Consider the following 19,614-nt stretch of genomic DNA (forward strand, 5'->3'; position numbering starts at 1 on the left):
TGTTACCACTTCCAACATACTTATGGTGATCGTTTTGCCTAAGTGTTTTTTTTATTTTATCATGAGAACTACTATGATCAGATCTGCACAATCAACTGTAAAAAAAATCTGTCCTTATAGAAAACATTGATTAATCTTTGTTTTTTATGCACTCATGAGCTGTCCACAGGCAACCTCTAAGTAAGAATGCTCCTTGAATTAGTTATGATTTTGTTCAATCACACAGATATTAACACTGTCCTGTGATTCGGGCACTATGACGGCTATAGTGAAGGGAAGTTAGAAAAAGCTATGGGAAAGAAGTTGCTCAAGAAATGATTGTGTTTATCCTGTGTCTAAATTTTCCTTTGTCACGTCTCATAAGTTCAACTTATCTCTTAGCTAGACTGGAAAACTTTTGAGGGGAAAAAGAAATGTAATCAAAAGCGGTCTGAAAAACTTGGAATAGCCAGGAAATTTCAGTTTTAAGTTTTTGTGGTCACTCCTTAACGCATGCCCTAGGAACTCGGATCATTTCATTATTTCCTAAATTAATTAATGCTTTTTGTTAAATCTTCCTTTCTGTTTGATGATGAATCAGTAATTTTACTTCATCTCCAAGGTTATGCATTTACAGTTTTATCAACAAAGTTATCTTAAGTAACAAGTTCTAAGTTATAAGTAACAACTGAATTTAGATCGGACCCGGAGTATGAGTCCATAAAACATGGGCGAGTTGCCTTCTCCAATCTTTCTTATCGGTAAAAGCAGGTAGAAATGTCAGGTCATCGTCAGCTATGCTGCCATTTGTTCAGGTAGCTGCCGCTCGGGAAATTTATAACACCTGGGCTATAATGGGCCCTTTTTCTGGATGCGGGTGGTAGAATGTTGAGGATGAATTGTTTAAAGTTAATTTGATTTTTTTTATCTCTTTTAATTTGTGTTAAATTTTTTTCTACTCCAGGTCTTGCCTTAAACTTCTTCCAACACTTACTGGAGCACACAATGTCTATAGAAGGATTTAAAAGGTTCCATGCTGGCTCAGAAATGGACCCACCTGAGAACAGCGAGCAAAATCGGATACGAGGAATTGTCGTTCTAGGCACTCGTTCGTTCTGGACGGCTGCATTTGAAAACCTAGAAAACAGTGATGATGAGGGAACTTCTTGATTAATTTAACTTTGTGTCATTGGTAGGTGAAGGACCATAAATTATCTTTTTGTGCATCTTTGTTTTCAATTTTTCACTTCCTAAATTTGGGAGCATGCTACTGAAAAAGTCTAGGGTGAATCTTCACTGAGCATGAACACAAATTGAAGCATTTTGAGCTGAGTCTGAGTATTTTTTCACTGTTTTGAGCCCAGTTCGAGTAATTTTAGGTTTTCACATGTGATTTTACAGTAAAAAATGTTGGGGACTCCTAAAATAATACTAGAATGATTACTATATTTAGGAGTTGAACTCAAGCGTTTCCAGCTCAAAAAAGCTCAATACACTCCATAAAACTCGTGTCATGGGCCCTCTAGCTGAGTTCATGTACTCGCTCGAGCCGAATCGAGAAATCGATACTCGACTTGACTCAAAATTTGAGAAATCGCTCAGCCCTGCAAATATTGCTTAGTCACTGGTTTCACTTCAAACTTTTGGCAACAAGGAGATGAACTATGTCAAGAGGCAAATTTCAGCCATCCCCCTTCCCCCTCCAAGAATCCATTTTGAAAACCCTATTTTAAAGTTGAAAGTATGCAAGAGTTGGGTTTTTCTTGTTTCCATCCTTACTAAGCATGATTGTTGTTGCAGAAGATAGCTAGCTGTTGGAAAGTCAGGGTAAACCTTGAAAAGCCAGGTAATTTTACTGGAACCTTGAATAGGTGCATTCTATTGGAACTTAAGAATAGCTTTCATCACACCCAAGCACTCTACTTGTAGAGCTGAAAATGTTTCCTGTTTCTGCTTGTTCATGACAAACATCATTCATTTTCTGCATAAACCTTGAGATTTCTAAAAATTCCAAACTTCAATTCAGCGCAATGTAAGGATATTAGTGCAGAAAGCTTGTAAATCATAGGCCTTGATCCATATATCAAAAGAATAGCAATGATCGCAATCTGTAGCTTCTTTGTTCATGTGCCAGTCAACTTTCTCCTTTGCTGTCATGTGTAACCTGCTCATGTACATCTTTTCTTCTTTTTCAGGTGTCTTGTTTTTTGAAGAAACTCAAGTTGAAATCATTTCAATTTTATGAGATCATATTCGACTGTCGACTTTACGAGGCTGAACATTTTAATGATTTTAATGCTCAAACTTTCAATTGACGTTTAATTTTTTTCTTACTTACTGTCAAAAAGAACTTCATTTCCATAAATAGTTTCAGTAAAACTTAATCAAACTTCACTGTCGCATTCTGAAACTTTGGCAAGTAATGAAAGTATCGAAAAAGGTGTTAAGTATTGCTTTTCTCCTGGAAAAAAAAAAAACTGCAAGTAATTCCAAAACATTCAAAAACTCTTCTTCAGCATTGTGGTTTTGCAATTTCTGAGTTTGACAAGAAATCCTTGATCAAGTTTTCCTTTGTGTGAGTTATAATTCAACTTTTGTCAAATTGAAAGGTTGTATTAGGAAGCATTGGACAATTTACTTAAGTTACTGCGAATAGGTGAAATTTTTGAAAACTTTATTTTATGCTGTAAATTTAGTCAATAGTGCTCATTTATCTTATTATTTTATCTTTACTATTAACATAATTTTTATCCTTACATGTGTAATCCTTTTTTTATGTTTATTTTTGATTGTTTTATGTGTTAGTTTTGTTATATACTTAAATTTTTCTATGCCGTTCATTAAATGTTGGCAGCGCATCCCTGTCTTTTCGGTCAGTTCTGGATTCAGTTTTCCTGTGATAAGTAGGTTAATATAAATTTTAGTTAGGATTTGTTTTAGAAGTTTTTATGTTGACCCTCTCACTATTTCCGAGATGTAGTTTTGATTTTTAATTCGAGTAGATCATTGAGATAGGATATCGTTTGAATCAGGAAATTTTGAAGAAACAAAGCGCTTGAGTACCCCTCACTATATCTTCTTCAAGTTACCAAATAATTCTCCTTTACCTCGAAGGATCAAATTTTTCTGCGTTTCCAAGTTTTAAAGTTATTTTTTTCTCTCTTGATTTGTGTTGTATTCTGAATTATTTTCTTGGTTGAAGAATTCAGTGTTGAGCCAACGTCTATTTTCCTTTGCAAAAGGTTGCCGAAGCTTTCATTTTTGTCCCTTTAATTTTTGATCGGAGACCTTTTCCGTGAAATGAGTAGTGAGCGTAAAAAATTATTGGCTCCAAGCCCATGCATTTTTTTTATTTTAGTCTCTTTGGTATTATACAACTGTACTATTTAGTAGAAATTTAAATAAATTAGAGGAGATTTCATGTCTTTCTATGAGGAAGTAATCAAGTTTCATGGCAGAAATACTTTTTCTGCTTACGTTTTGTCTTCTTAAGACAAATTCTGTAAATTGCATGTTGAACATTTGCTCTGACATTCACTCATTTGAAACTTCGTAATTGAATCAGGACTCATTGTTGTCTAGTTGTGTATGCACTTTTACCAGTTTCATAGAAAAAATTCCCTGCCGCTCCTCTCTCAAGAGTGAAATCGGTTATTTCTTTCTGTACCTCTTGTGATTTTGCAATGATTGTCAGGATTTTTTTTTTTTTTCTCAATTTATTTTTACCTTTCTCTCTTTGGTGCTTAGCAGCGTTTAGTTTCATTCCTAATCAAGTTTGTATAGTTCTGGTAAAAACTGCTTCAGCTTTGCAGTTTGTTTTATACATTTTACTAAAATGAACACTGATCAGCAATATTTCAAGAACATCATGTCCTGGGCTCTTCATACCTTCATTGCTATCAGTATTTTTTTAATTTTCTGTTTTTTGATAGGAAGGATAGTCAACTGGTCAATTACTGACTTCATTGTAGAACGGACCTTCAAGCGATGAGTGAAAAATGACAACTCGCTTCATTTTGCCTGTTTTAGGAAATAGGTGAGAATCCTTTGATGAAAGTGTAGCAATGAATTTAGTCATCTCAATAAACAATGAGGTCCCTGTTTTTTGTTTCTTGATGAGAGCTAGATAGTAAGCCTATTGGATCGTGCTACCATTCAATGGAAAGTAAATGAAATTTTTGAGTCAGTGCACAGTATGAATCTTTTGATCATTAAAAAGCAATACTTCCATTTGACTTATACTCTCTGCTCTAAGTGGACTCCTTTTTTTTGTTTTCTTTGATGCTTCTTTGTTCTCTGCTGTTGTTGGTTAGTTTGTAACTGTAAAGTGGGTTGTCTTCTCTCCCGCATGGAAGATTGTTTTCATCGGTCGAAAATTTCAGGGATGCAAAGCCAACCAAGAAATAGCATTAGGAGCAGCAAGACGGCTCTTTATGAAACAATGAGCATTGGCTAGCAAACTCTCAATGCGTCGTTGGGTAGTTAGCTTGGAATGTCTCCAATGCCAGAAAATAAGACTGTGTTTTTACTGGTTCATTTTCATTATGGACTCCCCCTTTTTTAATTTTTTCAAAAATTTCTACCGCTTTGTTCCTCTGTCAATTGTGAAATAAATGTATTATTAGTATCAAACTAATGTTTTCCCCTGTCACTCATGTTGAAAAATTAATCATTTAGGTATCTGATATTACAAATTCGCAGCCGTCAGTAGTTGTTCCTAATTATCGCATGTAGACTCTCCCTTTCCATTCACGTTTTTTTGCCATCAACCAGCTCCCTACTGTATAGAAACCCAAACCATGGATATCTTAACTCTCAAAGTCTAGCTGACTCCCTCCAGTGATAGCAAATCCAATCCCGCTAAAGTGTTACAAGAACAGAGTTGTGTTTATTTTTTATTCACGCCTTCATGTCCTGTGATTTTTCTTGTCTTTGAGCAGCGAGTCAAATCTGCACTCAAAAGCAAAGAAGAAAAACTAGTTGTCAATAACTGATAGTTGATGTCTACAAACTCCCCATAGACCAGACTTAAAAAAATTAGAAAAAAATCCCCCCCGTGCACTTCTCATATTAGTTTCTTTTTTAGTCTCTGAACTTTATTAAGGAGAAAAGTAAGTTTCCTCGCTCAACTTTTTCTTGAAACTTTGCTAAAACTGCCGGTAGCAATTGCTTCATCAAGTTTACTCTCAATGAAGTTTTTTAACGTTTAACTACTCCGAGGCATCTAGCATCCCACAGAATTTTGAAACTCGAGCTATGCAAGCGCGAATATCTTCCCCTGCAACAGAAGTCCTGCGCTCAAATTTTGTCAGTTGCAGGTGTATGACACGCAAGTAAACTTAACCTCGTAATCAGTGATATCAGCCAATCAGAGAGCTTGTGGACGGCTTAAGCAATCCTCATCTCGCATGAAGCAGATCACAAAATTTGAGTACAGTATTATTTGGTGAACTTTGTTCTAAAGCATCAAAACGAGCTTTTGTCGTCAATAGTTCATGGAAATACCTAATCAATCAAAAACACAAAGCAAATCGAACATTTGGTTTTTTCTAATTCTAATAAACACAGATTTTCATCAGTAAATCGTAGCCAGCAATACTTAGGAGGCTGCTTCAAGCCCCTGCCTACTCAACCTGTACTATCCCTGTTTTGGCTTTTACCATTTAGATGAAACTCAGTCATTCATTTTGGCTTTCAGAAAAGCTTGGTTTCATCGCATATTATTTGCTGAAGTATATTCCCAACAAATGTCCTGAAATACATCATTACTACAGCAAGCGCTTATTTTATCTTATTTTTTATTGGTGAAAGAGGTCCCTTTTTTTCTTACTTGCCCCAGCCATCTTGAAATTGCAAAGTTTTTTTTTGTTTTAGGAAACGTGAAGGCACTAACGCTCAAGGAGCAACCATTGTCAGTTTTCTGTCTTCGTTAGCACTTTTTCTCTACTCTCTTCTTCTTAATCCTTTTGTTAATCTTATTTGAATGTATTTCTTTTTTCTTCTCTTTTTTTCTGTTTTGTATTAATGCTGTTAAATTTTTGTTATTTGTGTGACTGAGCTGTTTTTAAATATTGTACTGTACAAACATTGCTAGTATTTTTAATTTAAAAGTTTTAAAAATGTAAAAAAACAAAAAAAAATTATGAACTTCGCAAATTTGGTGGACTGGATCGTAACATAATTTGAATTGTGAGAAATTTCCTGTACTCCATGAAATCTGTTCTGAGCTTTTTAAAGACTAGCCGTCAAGACTAACAGCAAGCCTTTTTTTTAGAAGATACGATTCTTTAAAGGACAGAATTTTTCAAGTATGAGGGGCCAGCCATCGTAAGATTTTGTCTTGTCCTGGCCACTACATGCACTGGAAAAGAGCAGGAGGAAAGTCTGAGACCTCTTTTCCGAGTGATTCCCTTTTTTTATATTAAATATATTTGAGTTTTTAGTTTTTGACTTGTATGTGGCTCCACTTGCATTTTTATTTTTATACTTACCGCCATGTGAGTTGAAAGATGTTGTCTTTAAATATGATATATATTTGGATGGACTGATTTTTATTCCAACTTAGGGCTAATTGCATTGAGGTGCCATTTTGCGACTTCATACATACCTATATATTTCTCTCAGTTCCTCCAGTCTAAGTGAGCGCTGTAAGTAATTTCTGTCTACCAAAAAATTCAAAAATAAATAGAGTGTCCTGGTCGATTTCATTCACTATAATATTAATTTTGTCAAATGCCTCAACGGAATTTTCTGATCATTTTCAAAAATTATGCAGAATTATTTTGAATTAGTCCATCAAATCCAACAGGATTGGTATTCTTTTTCTAAATTCTTAATCTATTCACATTTTTTCACGTCAAAACTGTCAAAGAGGCTCTGAAGATAAATTAGGCAAGTAAGTGAGGAAAATGTATTGGGATTCAGCACTCGTAAAGTTGCAGTTTCATGCTTGAAGCCCTGAATAGTCTAGTGTTGCTACTTTTTTATTTTGATTCGACCAAGTCGAATACTAAATTTTTTTTAACCTCAAGATGTATCTTAAAGCAAATAAGGTAGAGTTCAAAATTCGAACTGGCTGCATTTCCTCCTCAGTCTCGGAGGCTTTTCTTGATGAAGCCGAACTCGCTCTATATTTCTGGGAAAATTCCCAAAATTATTTTTACATAAAATCATAGCTGTAACCACTTCTCAAATGTATCATGAAATTTGACTGCATTGTAAATATTTGATTTGTACAGATGAATATTTTAGACTACAAGTATTTACAACTGTTTTAACCATTTCGAGCTCATTGAGCTCAATTTTGGACATGTGTTAATATTTTGAACATATTGTTGTGTACATTCACCTGTTTAAAATAGAAAAAGAAAAGGAAAAAAAAACTCAGAAGAAACATATTATCATTAATCTTGAATTTTTCGACAGTGCTTATTTTGTATGAACTATTTTTTGACTGGAATATTTATTTTATTTTGTTTCAAATAACAATTTCTTTATATTCCTAAGTGAACTTGTATATATGTACCATATCAAGTATGTGTTAAATTTAATTTTCTCGTTTTCTCCGTGACGGAAGTATACACGGTATAGTGTGCTGAAGTTGGTTCTAAATTCTGTTCTGTTTTGTTTTGTTGAAATGATAACGTCTGAAATGCACTTCGAAGGAAGGTTTTCTGTTGTTTTACTCGAAAGAAGTTTTACAGGGCGAATTCTAAACAAAGCTTTTTCAGCGCCCTCGATACATGTTGAACCATTGTTAGCTGTTAAGTGACAGGACCCTGCAGGAAAAGGAAAAAAGGAAATCGTTAAACAAAAAATATGATAGCAAATGAGTCAAAATATGATCGAACAGCATAATTACTGTCTTTTTTTTCTTTCTTTTCATTTTGTTATTTATTCTATCCTCGATATTTGTACATATTTGCGTATCCGTATTTTGTGCATCAGCTGTTGAGCTGCACGTAAAGTCTGGCGGTTCAATGGGATTAAGATTTCTCACGCATCCTAAATTTTGTCCTTGTCCTCATCTTATTGAATGCCTATGTTCATAGTGAAAACAAAAGTCGACATTTAACATACAGTCTGTCACAACCATCCTATTTATGAATATATTTACTGTGGTAAAGTTAGGAATGATAAAAAATGATTTTAAAAAAAAAACATAAAAATATCAAAAATACAAAAAATCTGTATATAATAATCATCTTGTTATTTTTTACACAGTCCTTTAACTTTTCCTCAGCTCCAGCTTCTAGAAAATATTCTTGAAGCTTTGTTCTGTCAAAGCTTTTATTGTCTCTCGTCCTTTTTATGATCTGATCCCAATTCAGTTTTCAAACCTCATTAAGAGACTTGCTCGCACAATCCCTTCGTGGCTGTGCCATGTAAAATAATTTGTCTTTCTATCATTTTTATTCTTCACCATTCTGAGCCATAATTTCTTAGGCTGTCCCAAAATATCTTGAGAGTTTACTCGCTCTTAGAAAATTATTGAAGATATTGGAACATGGTTTGAAGGAACCTGCGGCTTCTAACGAGCTCTTGTTGAGTTCATATGATGAAAAATTTGCATTTTTACAGCAATTTTTTAGTTACGCACTAAAAGAAACCCTCTGAAACCCTAGCATCATTTTTTATTCGCCATTTTTCTCCCAATGAGGACACAAGAACATCAGGAATTTAGTAGTCACTATCAGCTGGATAGCATACTCTTTCCCAGCAGGGAAGCATAGAAGACAAAAATCTGTTTTCTTTTTCATTCATGAAAGTCCCAAGTTAGTAGCACAGTGCAATAATATATTGAGATAACACTGCAATTTAATGCAGCAATATTGCTATTATTTTTCTCATGAAATTGCACTATTTGACATCATTTGGCCAATAAATTTTGATTTTAAAGGATCAGTAAGATGAGCTCCATTCAATTTTTTCGGCATTTTGAAATGACATCAGGGTGTCTACAAGTCGGGAAATAGTACGGATTTTTAAGGGCGGTCCGAAAGTACTGACAAAGTGTGGAAATTCAGCAAGAAGGTCTGGAATTTTTTTTTTGACATTTTTGTCGCATTTGAGCAAGAAATTCAAATTTGAAAATTTTTGGAATTTCGTCAATTGGAGGTATTAAAAAAGTATTGAATTTTTCTGTTGAGGAGGTACTGAATTTTTCGGGAATGTACTGAGAAAGTACTGTTGAAGTACTGATTTATAGCCTGCCTGTCTTATTAGACATCCTGGACATTAGACATTGCAACTTACATACTTCAATTCAATAAGAGGTGTCTATATAGTCAGTAGATAGCAAATAAGCACATCACTCTGACTACTCTGACAATGTAGCAACGCAACTGTTAGTTTACCATGCATTTGCAATCGATCGCAATTTGTGCTACTTTGATGTCCAGGAAGGTAAAAGTCCTAATATTTTTCTTCGCTTCAATAAGCATTGCTAAAGTGACACTTGCAGTATCTCTGGCCTATTGACAAGTGCAGGCTTTGCGTATTATATTTGAACCTTTCTTTATCAGCGATGATCAATAATTTAAAAAGATGAGTTTGAATCATTTATTATGCCCACTGCAACACACTAAAACATGAGTGGAGCTCAAATATGATTACAATCAATCGAACTTTCCTACGTACGAGCACAGCTCGTAAAATAGTTTATTAAGTGAATGTAAAACTGGTCATTCTTATGAATTTTAAAGCACTTAGTATGTCAATGCGCAAAGTGCAGAACCACGTATCTACGATCGCGACGTCGTAGACTTCCTGCCGTACTTCATTTTTGCTTTGGAATACCAGTCTACATAATTTCTTAAAAACTTCATGGATTTTTCCTCTGTGTTAGCAACAAATTCTGAATGAACTTCAAGCCTTAAAGTTGGCTTGTCTCTCCGAAAAAATAAAATAGGAGGGCAAATTTTGAAATACCACAATGATTCACACATACATACACACCCTCCCACACACCCTCACTTTGTCCATCGATGTGAAAAACCTCATTTATCCGAGTTCAAGAATTGAGGACCCCGCACTAATAACAGCCTATAACTGGAAACTGCGTTGTGAGAAAAACCCAGTTGAAGCTTTGTATATGATTTACTATGCTGCCTGTGCTTTACAGGTAAGCTGTTTCTGTGTTTTTGGGTGACCCAACTGACCCAACCCTTCTACTGAAGGATCCAGGTTGATATTGCGGTACATTTTTGGTTTTCACAGAAATTAAAAAAATCAGTTTATAGGCTGTTATTGCGTCCAACAATCATTTGCGTTATGCAAAATGAAGGAGCAGTCACTATCAGCGATACTCGCAAACCGAAAACAACGTTATCTAGTTGACGGACGCATAAAAGACCTTTATACGTATGTACAGGCTGTTATTCCACCCATTGCTCTAGAGGCCTGACTTAAATCGGGGAAAAAGGTTTTTGACCTCCAGCCGTTGTCTAGCTCCTCTGACGTATCTCTCTCAATTTCCACACGAGTCCTGTTTAACATATTAATCCATTCTGTCTGGGGCCCCCAGGGAAATTAAGGTACGTCCTCACAGCGAAGGAGCAACGATGTCTTTGGAGACTTGAACGCTGAGTAAGAAAAATAGACAAATGCGTGAAAACATCGTTGGCAGTCTTCACAAGTCACAAATCGACGGTGTAAGTCGGCAATCATACGGGGTCTGTTAGATTAGAAACCGGATTTTGGTCATAAGTAGCCCACAATGCGTCCGAATCAGGTTTTCTTGAGCTTCCCTGATAGCTGGAAATATACTTAAGAACGCTACGTTCACAGATTTTGTTTATTTTGATCAGTGTTTATTCTGTCATCTTGAATACGAGTAGGTAAGTCAGGTGCGTTTTGCGATTTTCATCATGCGATCACTGATAGAGCAAAGATTCAACATTAAAATTTGTTTTAAACTCGGTATACCTTGTGCCGAAACTTTTGGTATATGCTAAGTGAAGTTTACCATGATCATTGTATGAGATGTTCCCACTGTTTTGAATGGGTTAAACGATTCAAAACTGGTCAGGAGTTCGTCAAAGATGAGGAGCATGGGAATCGACCCTCAACGGCAACTGACATTTGTCACGTGGAAGAAGTGCGGGCAAAAGTGCTCGAAAATGGTCGTTTCGAGCTTGTTGAACAGAGTAATATTTCTGAAGGCTCTGTACATACAATTTTGATAGAATATGTAGACACGCATCGAGTTTCAGGTACACTTGCCCCTTGATTGTTGTCCGTTGAACGAAAATCCAACCAAATGTCAATTTCCCTTTAGCTGCTTGAAAGTTCTAACAATGATCCTACATTTTTGGATAGGATAATTTTCGGTGACAATACTTTAGTGTACGGCTACGATATGGAGACGAAACTCCAATCGTCCTTGTGGATTGAAAAATGTAGTGCAAGACCGAAAAAAGAGAGACAAGTTCGGTCAAACATAAAAATCGCAAAACACCCTTGAGGTTGCCTTACTTCAAGCCACATACCAACGAAGCTAATTAGGATTTTTCAAATTTGTGAACGTAGCGTTCTTAAATATATTTTCAGCTATCAGAAAAGCTCAAGAAAACGTAATTTGGACGCATTGTGGGCTAGTGATGACCAAAATCCGGTTTCTAATCTAACAGACCTCGTATAACTCGTTTGCGGTGTCTGAAAATCTCCGCCTCTATGTTATTTTTTTAAAGGAGAACAAATTGACATCATTCTTTGAAGTTTTTGCAGAATTTTGTTCGCATTGAGAAGAAAAATCACGGCAATTTTAAAGAATTGCCGTTGAGTGTTTTTCCTTTTAAAAAATGAAGTATGACAGGAAGTCTGCGACGTCGCAAACTGAGTTATGTGATTTCCGACTCACACCGTCGAAATGGTATGTAGCACTTGACATCGGACGAATCCTTTATTCAATCTTTCTCTCCATCCACCCCCCAATACTCCCCCTCCATCCCCTCCGTATGCCGTCCCGGGTGTAGCATAGTGCAACGAGAATATTAAACTAGTTTTACAAATCAATGCGATGAAACTACGATCCACTCCATTTTTTATGAACAAATAAACTGTTCAACGCCTTCATATACATTTCCCAAGGATTAACTCTACATCATGAGGAACACACTAAAAAAATTTAAAGGTTCCGTGTTGCTTGGCTTTCTGTTAAAAATAAAACATGTGAAAATTAGGAAATTTTATTCAGAAAGTCACCGTCCGACCTATTACTTCTCTCGGCTGAGGGGCTGAGGCGCAACATGTTGTAACAAGGTTTTTGTGCATGTCGCACGAGGAAATAGCGCTATTATTTTCGAATTGTGAACGCATTGTTTGAATATCGGAGTATTGGCGCGCTCTTTTTTCGACCAACGAGAGAACAGCGCGGGACTTAGTTTTCCCTCCAAGTCTTGTTGCCTAGTTGTCCTTCAAAATGTTCGATTTTCTGCGGTGCTCCCCATTTAATTACATTAAGCTGCTGATTTTGACTCCCGATTTGTATGTTATCCCTGCTATGAATGCATTTTTTACGTATATCAATCATTAAATACATCGAATTACTCCGTAACAATAGCTGGAAATTAGGTTTTCGCTCTTAATAAGGCAACGGTGTCTCACATTTTTGTTATGGGTTACCCCTTCCCCTTTTTCTGTCGGTCGGTTCTTGTGCTTGTTCGCTCACAGATTCCTCGGCTTTCGTGCTAAATTAGTTGTCTTATCTCTCAATTTTCATTTCACTGGACTTAGAATAGATCTTTATCATTCTCCTACTGATACTTCCATACTTGGCAGTCTCCTTTCGAGTCATGATTGTGATCTGATAAACGTGCAAAGTTCTCAATAGTTGTGCACCAGTCCTCATCTGGTCCTCCGCCTCCCCCACATCTTGCCCGGTTTCTTCTTTCTTCTCTCCATACCACCACGTGCATTTTGTTTTGTTTAATCTTTCTGCTAAACTCAGCAGCTTTTTTTACTCCACTCCACTAGTCGTTTTCATTACTGAACGCAATGATCACAGCACGTCAGGACATTCCTATTCATGATTCATACAGGCTGCCTGGATTCCAGTCTTGATCTGTGAGGTTTGAATTTGGACCTGCTTAGTGAAGTGTCTGCTTCCTCAAAGTTCACTGTGTTCTGTTTACTCCAGGAATAGATATATACAACACTCTTCAAAATGCCTTACATGAGTTTGGATGACTTGCTGATGATGGGCACATTTTGCCAAATCGTAGAGGATCTGCAGAGAGTTCACCGAACGCTTGATGAGCATGGGCGAATTTTACGAAGATTAGAAAATTATGGTAAGATCACAATGGCTCTATATTACATTGCACTTTCATTTCTGGACCGTCAGATACTCAAGCAGTTCTCCTTTGTCTTACCGAAGATCAATTCTGAATTACACCTATGACCAAATCTGGGGACTGACTATGTAATTAGTATATCCTATGCTAGTTTTTCCCCCGGAGGCGCCAGTTAGTTATTTATCTTTACAGGACTTTAACTAGGTGACTTCAAAGAATGAGATGAATGAATGTTTACTTGACCTCTTGATCTGACTAAATAGGAACGATCCATGTAGTAGAAGAAAGCAGGTATGGATCTATTGTACCTATGTAGGTCTTTACCATACCTGCTATTTTAACATGGCAGTTGCTGCAAAGCATCATAGGAAATAAGTTCTTAAGCTGTAATGTAGCCAGCGAGTCACAGAGAGACTGGAGACTAACGAGTCATCAACAGGTGGAAACTTTAGTTTGGCTATCCAACATATCTCATCATGAATTAGTGGACCGCATTAAGCTAAAAGGAACCAAGCCACATTAGCTATTGCCATAATTAATTGAGCAATTTAATTTTTTACATGAAAATGGTTGTGCGGATTTTTGTGCAAAGCTCAGTGAATTTTCTACATAATGCGAAGCAAATTCCTTATTTTCAAAGGGATCTGCACAAACGTTCTCTTGTATAAATGAAATTGCCTAGTGAATTTTGGCAATAGCTAATGTGGCTTGGTTCCTCTCTGCCAAACGCGGTTCAAGTGTAATTCTGTAACAGTCGTTTACCGTTTTGTTGGATGTAGACTGCTTCTAAGGTAGTCATATGTTTACATCAGTTTACCTCGCGCAACAAAATTTTTGTCACGTTGCTCAGCAGTCAACTGAGAAGTAGTTGAATATCGAACTCCTGAAAGTTAATGCCTCTACTACAGCCGTATATCAATGGAGAGTCTCTCTTTGTCTCCGGATGGAGCAGTCAGATTCTCTCTCACTAACTCATTGACAGAGCTTACCTACATAAAGCATGAGTCTGTCCCCACCAACACATTCTCCAAGCCCAAGCTTTCCATACAGGCCTATTGACCTGCAAGTTGAACAAGCCAAGCAGAAGGAAATTGATTTGATTCTCACAAGGGTCTATAGGTAGGTAGAGAATTCTCCAGAGCCAAAAGCCAAGATTTCAGCCTCCGAATTTCCTCTCAATTCAAAAAGGTCTAAAGAATGCGATGAGCCAAGTATTTTCTTTGATCATGGTTTTTCTGTTTATTCCTTCTTTCCACCAACACAGAGGAAAAAAGAATATTTTCATTTGTAAATTTCCTCACACCATGTGTCGGGAAGTCTTGCTTAAGGAACCCAAGTCAAATTCAGTGTTTCGGTGTATCCTGTCACTTACTTTTTTCTTTGTTCTATCCAGCTGCCGGCCTTGGAATAAAGCCCAAACCAGAATATGAAACTTGCTACCAAGAATCCTTGTCACATTTCCAGAAACGCAAAAAGAAAGGACTACCTGCCTCTGTAATTGTAAGTTAAGATTTTAGTTTCTAAATATAATTTTCATATTCCTCCATCAATCTATTGATTTTGCAGGAACTCAAGTGGCTGCTTGTTCTTTGCACTACCTTGCACTCTTCTATTTCATGCTGTCGGCCAGCTTCACTAAAAATAACATGGTTTAAAAATTTCACAAACCCCATTTCACACTTCCTTTACCACCTGCTTAAATCTCCGCATAGTAGAATTGGACTCAGGTTTGATACACTAAGTCCTTAAGGGGTCCCCACAAACTAATGTCAGGCTTTTTATAATTTTTTAATACTCTCTCCTCTCCCAATCACTGATGTCATTTTCAATTGGAATTATCTTACTAATGGGCTCTTTGCGCTAACTTTAACATTTCATCTGTTAGATTATGTTATCATCAGATCCTTATGTGTGATACGAGTTTTCTATGCTCTGTACCATGACTTGTATACTTTGTTCCAAGTTTTGTTCCCTTGTGTTTGTGGCTTCGGCTATAAGCCAGAGTGGCCCAGCAATGTTGGGATTTGTTTGCTCTTACCCCCCAAAATTGATCCATCTGATTAAAAAATACCTTCTGCCAAGTTTCAGCCAAATCAAATTATAGTACCCCATGCTAGTAGATACATCGACATCTTTTTTTTTTGTGCATTTTTACATTTGAGAACATTTTTTAGAAAAACCAAAGGTATTTTTTATGTTTATTCTTTCTTTGGAAAACACTCTCTTCAGAAAAATCAACTGCTCCATAAATTGGGTTTGTGTTGGGAAAAAACTGAGGTCATATGCGGCTCCAGCAGATAATTCCCATCAGATACCTCATCAAATTCTTTTTATCAGTCTCTCTAACAGTGAAACATCCGGATATGCTTAACAGGGCATAAATGATGATTTTGAGTCTCATATTATCACATGCGCCTGAGTCCAACAAAGGAGATCAGCATATGATAGGTGTTTCTAATGTCCTTTTTTGCATTGATTTGGTTTTTAGCTGGAAGCACAATGAAACATTGCACACAAGTGAAAGAATTCACTAAAATTATCTTTTCTGCTCTTATTTTGTAAGTTTTAAATAGTGTTAAAAACTCAACTTTTAAAGTTTCCCTCGTATTAAACAAATAAAAACGAAATTTAGGAGATGGATGAATTTTTAAATATCTTGTTTTTTTTTCAGGAAGAAATCAAAAAGTCTCAAAAAAAGAATTCTGGGGAGGACACAAAACAAAATCAAGGAACTGGTAAGTCAGTCAGTTACTAATTTTCTAGTTAATCTACTCTAGTTCAAACATTCTTTTTGATTGTTCAAATATTCTACCTAAGTAGCATTTTCCAATGAAAAAATCTCGATACTTTGAAGTTAAGTAGCGATTTGTTTATGGTTTTTTGGCAACATACTTTCTAGGATCATGAACACTTGAGGAATTATCCTCGATCTTGTCGCAAGTTTATCTCCATAAAAGCACATTTGATAAAGCTGAAATTTTATTTTAATTTCTCAATTTTTTTTTTTAACAACAGTGTGATAAATCGCCGTCAACAAAATTGCAATTTTTTGCATGTGACAAAATCGCAATTCATCGCAATTTTTTATCCGATAATATTGCAATAAATCAATGTCGATAAAATCATGATACCGTCTTCAATTAAATAGCAACATATCGCGATCACTGCTATTTAGGTAACAGTGGTATTTAGGCATGAACAATAAAATTAGTTTGGCTAATATAATATTTTTCTACTTTATGATCTCTAGAGATTTATGATCCTTATAGATTTTTCTTTAATTTGAATCTTAACTGATTTCCCATTTTCTTGATTTTATTATTAAGAAGCTTAATAAGACATTTTTTTTCCCTTCTTTTTTCAGAAGAGAGTGAGGTTAAAGAAACGGCCTCAAAAAAGAGACGTAATCGCAAGAAGAAGCAGTTGAGTAAGAAAGAAGGTCTTTCTGAAAATCAGGGTAAAACTCAAGACGAGTTGCATTGTCAAATGTCAGATGAAACCTCCTCAGGAGAGAACTCCAAACAGGAAAATTCACCTTGAGAGGACGTCCTTCACCAAGACGTTGAGGTAAGCTTTCGTTTTATTTATTTGAATTTCAACTTTTGTGAAATGCTTATAGTTTTTTATCAAGGTATTATTTTTTTGCCAAGACACAATACAAGCACTGCTACATTTAATCGAAGTTTTAGTATGGAATTAAATCAAACTCTTCAATCAGAGGCTGAGTCAAAGAAAAAAAGCAGCATTGCAGAGTTTTAACAGTTTCTTCATTCTGAAGTCAAGGTAAATAATGGTAAGTAATTACTCCAAGATTGTTTTTTTTGAAGGAAAGTAACCCAGCCCAATTTGCAGACTTCAAGTGCAGATGCCAGAAAACTAAATAGCCTTTGTAAAGATTAAGTCATAAGTGTTGAGTTCACTATTCTATTTTTTGTTTGAAAAAATAAATACCTAAATGAAGAGATAAATCCAGATCCTTCCTCACTTTAAATGAGCATTGTTCGCTTAATCTAGTCTAGACCTGAGGATGGACCAAAAGATCCGAAATGATCATCGTCATCTTATAAATACAAAAAATCAGGACCAAAGAATAAAAAGTAAGCAAAACCATTTAACGTATTCACCTGATAAAGAAATGAACCCAGCCAACTTGATACCTATACCAGTTTAATTTATCATGCATCGTTTTTGCTATGAATTTAATTGATTATTTGCAAAACCTTGCATCTGAAGGTAATTTCTCGTAGATCCATCTTCGCCTTTCTATTTTTGTTGTCTAGAAAATCAGTTGTGCTTCCTCAACCATGCATTGATCTATCAGACATTTTATAATTGATGCATAATTTCAAAGAACATATGTATTTATTTCTGGCGCGAAAGGAGTGTCAACTTCCTGAAGGGCTTTAGGAGGATACGGGACTCAGGTGGCTAAATGTTGCAGAGGGCTGTGAAAGCGGCTTTTATTTATGTAAGTATTTATTTCTTTTTAACTCATGTTTCTGATACTTGTATTTGATCACAACAAAACTTTTTTACTGGTTTCAGGAAGTTCGATTTCATTTCCCGCCAAGTTCAGTGAAACTAGACTTTTGGAGGAATTCCATCTTGAAACAGTTTAACAAAGTAATTTTTGCTCCAACTTTGCCAAGGTATGAATAGTTTTCTTATCGAATGTATATACACCCTCTTATGTCTTGACCTACTTTATTGGAGTAATTTTTAGCCGATTGAAGAAAAAACACAAGTTGAATTTTCTCCAATTCCTCAAATTTTATTTTTCCGAATAACTGTCTTGTAGTTTTGAATCTCACATGTTTTTTACGCTCTTTTCTTTATCTTTATTTAGTTATTTTAAATTAGTAATTTTTGTTTTGTTCTTTGCAACCCATTTTTTTAGTTTTTAGGTTTATTTATTTACTTTTAGTTTTGTTCTTGCCAACCTTTCTATTCAGATGTGAAAGTGTCCGCTAATGAGAATTATACTCCTACTTTAATCTGCTGACTTCCAGGTTGTTTTTGTGAAGTTCATGTCTTCTAACTTGCTTTCTCTTGTCTGAGGCCTACGTTAGCTTCTGCAGTCAAAATGTTCCCAATGTTAAAAACCGAGATTGTACAATCACCAGATTTTTCATAAAACGTAAATCCTTATCATGTTTTTTTAATATTCTGATAAGTTGCCTTCTCCCGGTTCATCCTGAATATTAGTTCTCCATTTTTGTATTACTTAGATAGAAAGGCCTCCTAACTTTATTTAGTATATTTTAAGCTTATTTCGTTTTCATTTTATGTTTCCCACTTTCACTTTTTTCCTTGTGAAACTAAAATGTTAGTCTCTCTTTTTAAATAGAACTGGACAAGTACCTCAAAACTTGAGTAGGTATTTTCTTTTACATAGTAGTATTAATTTCTCAGTTGCATATTCTGCAAACTTAAAGCATTGTTACAGTTTTCGTACTCAAAATCGTTAAAATAAAATGTTCTCCCTTCTCTTGGGTTTTATAATAAGTTTTGCAGATTGTGTAATTTAAAGCAACTAGCTCACCTTCAGCCAGAAAACCTGATACACAAAAGTGCCCCAGCAACAGAAGGTTTATTGAAAAATGATTTGTGCTGAAATTGAACCTGTGATTATTTTTTTTCCAAACGAATTCTTGATAAGCAGCTTAATGTTTCTGTCATGTTAGTATGTTATTATGTAAATTTAATAGGAATAAAAGTTATATCCGTTGCATTTTTCAATACCAACCTTGTTATTTCTCTCTTCTTATCTTATCAAATTTAGTTTGTTGAAAATGATTCGAGGTACTTAAATTTATTTTATCGTCCTTTTGATTTGTTGATGATTTACTCTTACTGTATTAGATAGTTTAATAGGCGTTACACACTTTTTCTTCAGGTATTGGGAGAGTTCTTTCGTTAATTAAATATCAATGGATCAATGGTGAAACTGCTAAAATGCGTTTATTGATTGCAGCTTATGAAAACTCCTGCTTCTATTTTATTTTTCCAGAAGAGATTAACATCCTGGCTTAAAATTTTAACAGAATATCTACCAAAAAAAGGAGAAAAATCATCAAAGTTTTCCAGAATTAATGTTGGGTAGATTTCTATTTAGAGAAGGAAACGTAACAGAAAGCTTACTTGCGTTTGAAAAACGTCAGTAGTTGCTGATTGAGTGCGGTCATTGACCTTTGAGAAGAAATCTGCGTTTATGCAAAGCTGTGGTTCCGTTATTACCAGGTGCCGTTCATTTAAACAAAATCAGCATCTACCTAAGACTTCGCCTAATTTCCTCTCCTGTATATTTTTCTCACAAAAAAGTAAATAACATTCTAACTTG

The 19,614-nt window shown here is 35.5% G+C and overlaps 2 protein-coding genes and 1 long non-coding RNA gene across 7 annotated transcripts in view; 2 read left to right on the forward strand and 1 right to left on the reverse strand.

Moving 5' to 3' along the window:
- The window catches only part of LOC109039570 (eukaryotic translation initiation factor 4 gamma 3), a 138,280-nt gene extending 130,101 nt beyond the window's left edge, over positions 1-8,179 (forward strand). For all 5 annotated transcript variants that reach the window (XM_072296033.1, XM_072296031.1, XM_072296032.1 and 2 more), the window contains 2 exons: positions 944-1,171; positions 2,175-8,179. In XM_072296033.1, coding sequence (XP_072152134.1) covers positions 944-1,149 — 206 coding nt within the window. In that variant the 3' untranslated portion in view covers positions 1,150-1,171; positions 2,175-8,179. The remainder of the gene's footprint in view (positions 1-943; positions 1,172-2,174) is intronic.
- On the reverse strand, positions 7,632-14,787 carry LOC140223847 (uncharacterized). Its single transcript, XR_011899129.1, has 2 exons — positions 14,647-14,787; positions 7,632-7,757 (listed from the first exon to the last, which is right to left on the reverse strand). It is a non-coding gene; the product is annotated as an uncharacterized lncRNA (long non-coding RNA).
- LOC109039639 (uncharacterized) lies at positions 12,622-19,013 on the forward strand. The gene is made up of 5 exons (XM_019055217.2): positions 12,622-13,271; positions 14,668-14,774; positions 15,946-16,009; positions 16,639-16,841; positions 17,820-19,013. Exons 1-4 carry the CDS (start codon positions 13,145-13,147, stop codon positions 16,812-16,814), a joined length of 474 nt encoding a protein of 157 aa, XP_018910762.1. The 5' UTR covers positions 12,622-13,144; the 3' UTR covers positions 16,815-16,841; positions 17,820-19,013.
- The last annotated feature ends 601 nt before the right edge of the window (positions 19,014-19,614 follow it).

This window comes from Bemisia tabaci, chromosome 2 (genome assembly GCF_918797505.1).
Source record: "Bemisia tabaci chromosome 2, PGI_BMITA_v3".
Classification (NCBI taxonomy): domain Eukaryota; kingdom Metazoa; phylum Arthropoda; class Insecta; order Hemiptera; family Aleyrodidae; genus Bemisia; species Bemisia tabaci.

Excerpts from the sequence above, each read along its gene's own strand:
- LOC109039639 (XM_019055217.2), top strand. The coding sequence starts at position 13,145 with ATGCCTTACATGAGTTTGGATGACTTGCTGATGATGGGCACATTTTGC. Across the intron at positions 13,272-14,667 it reads ACGAAGATTAGAAAATTATG|CTGCCGGCCTTGGAATAAAG; the intron begins GTAAGATCACAA and ends TGTTCTATCCAG. Across the intron at positions 14,775-15,945 it reads GACTACCTGCCTCTGTAATT|GAAGAAATCAAAAAGTCTCA; the intron begins GTAAGTTAAGAT and ends TTTTTTTTTCAG.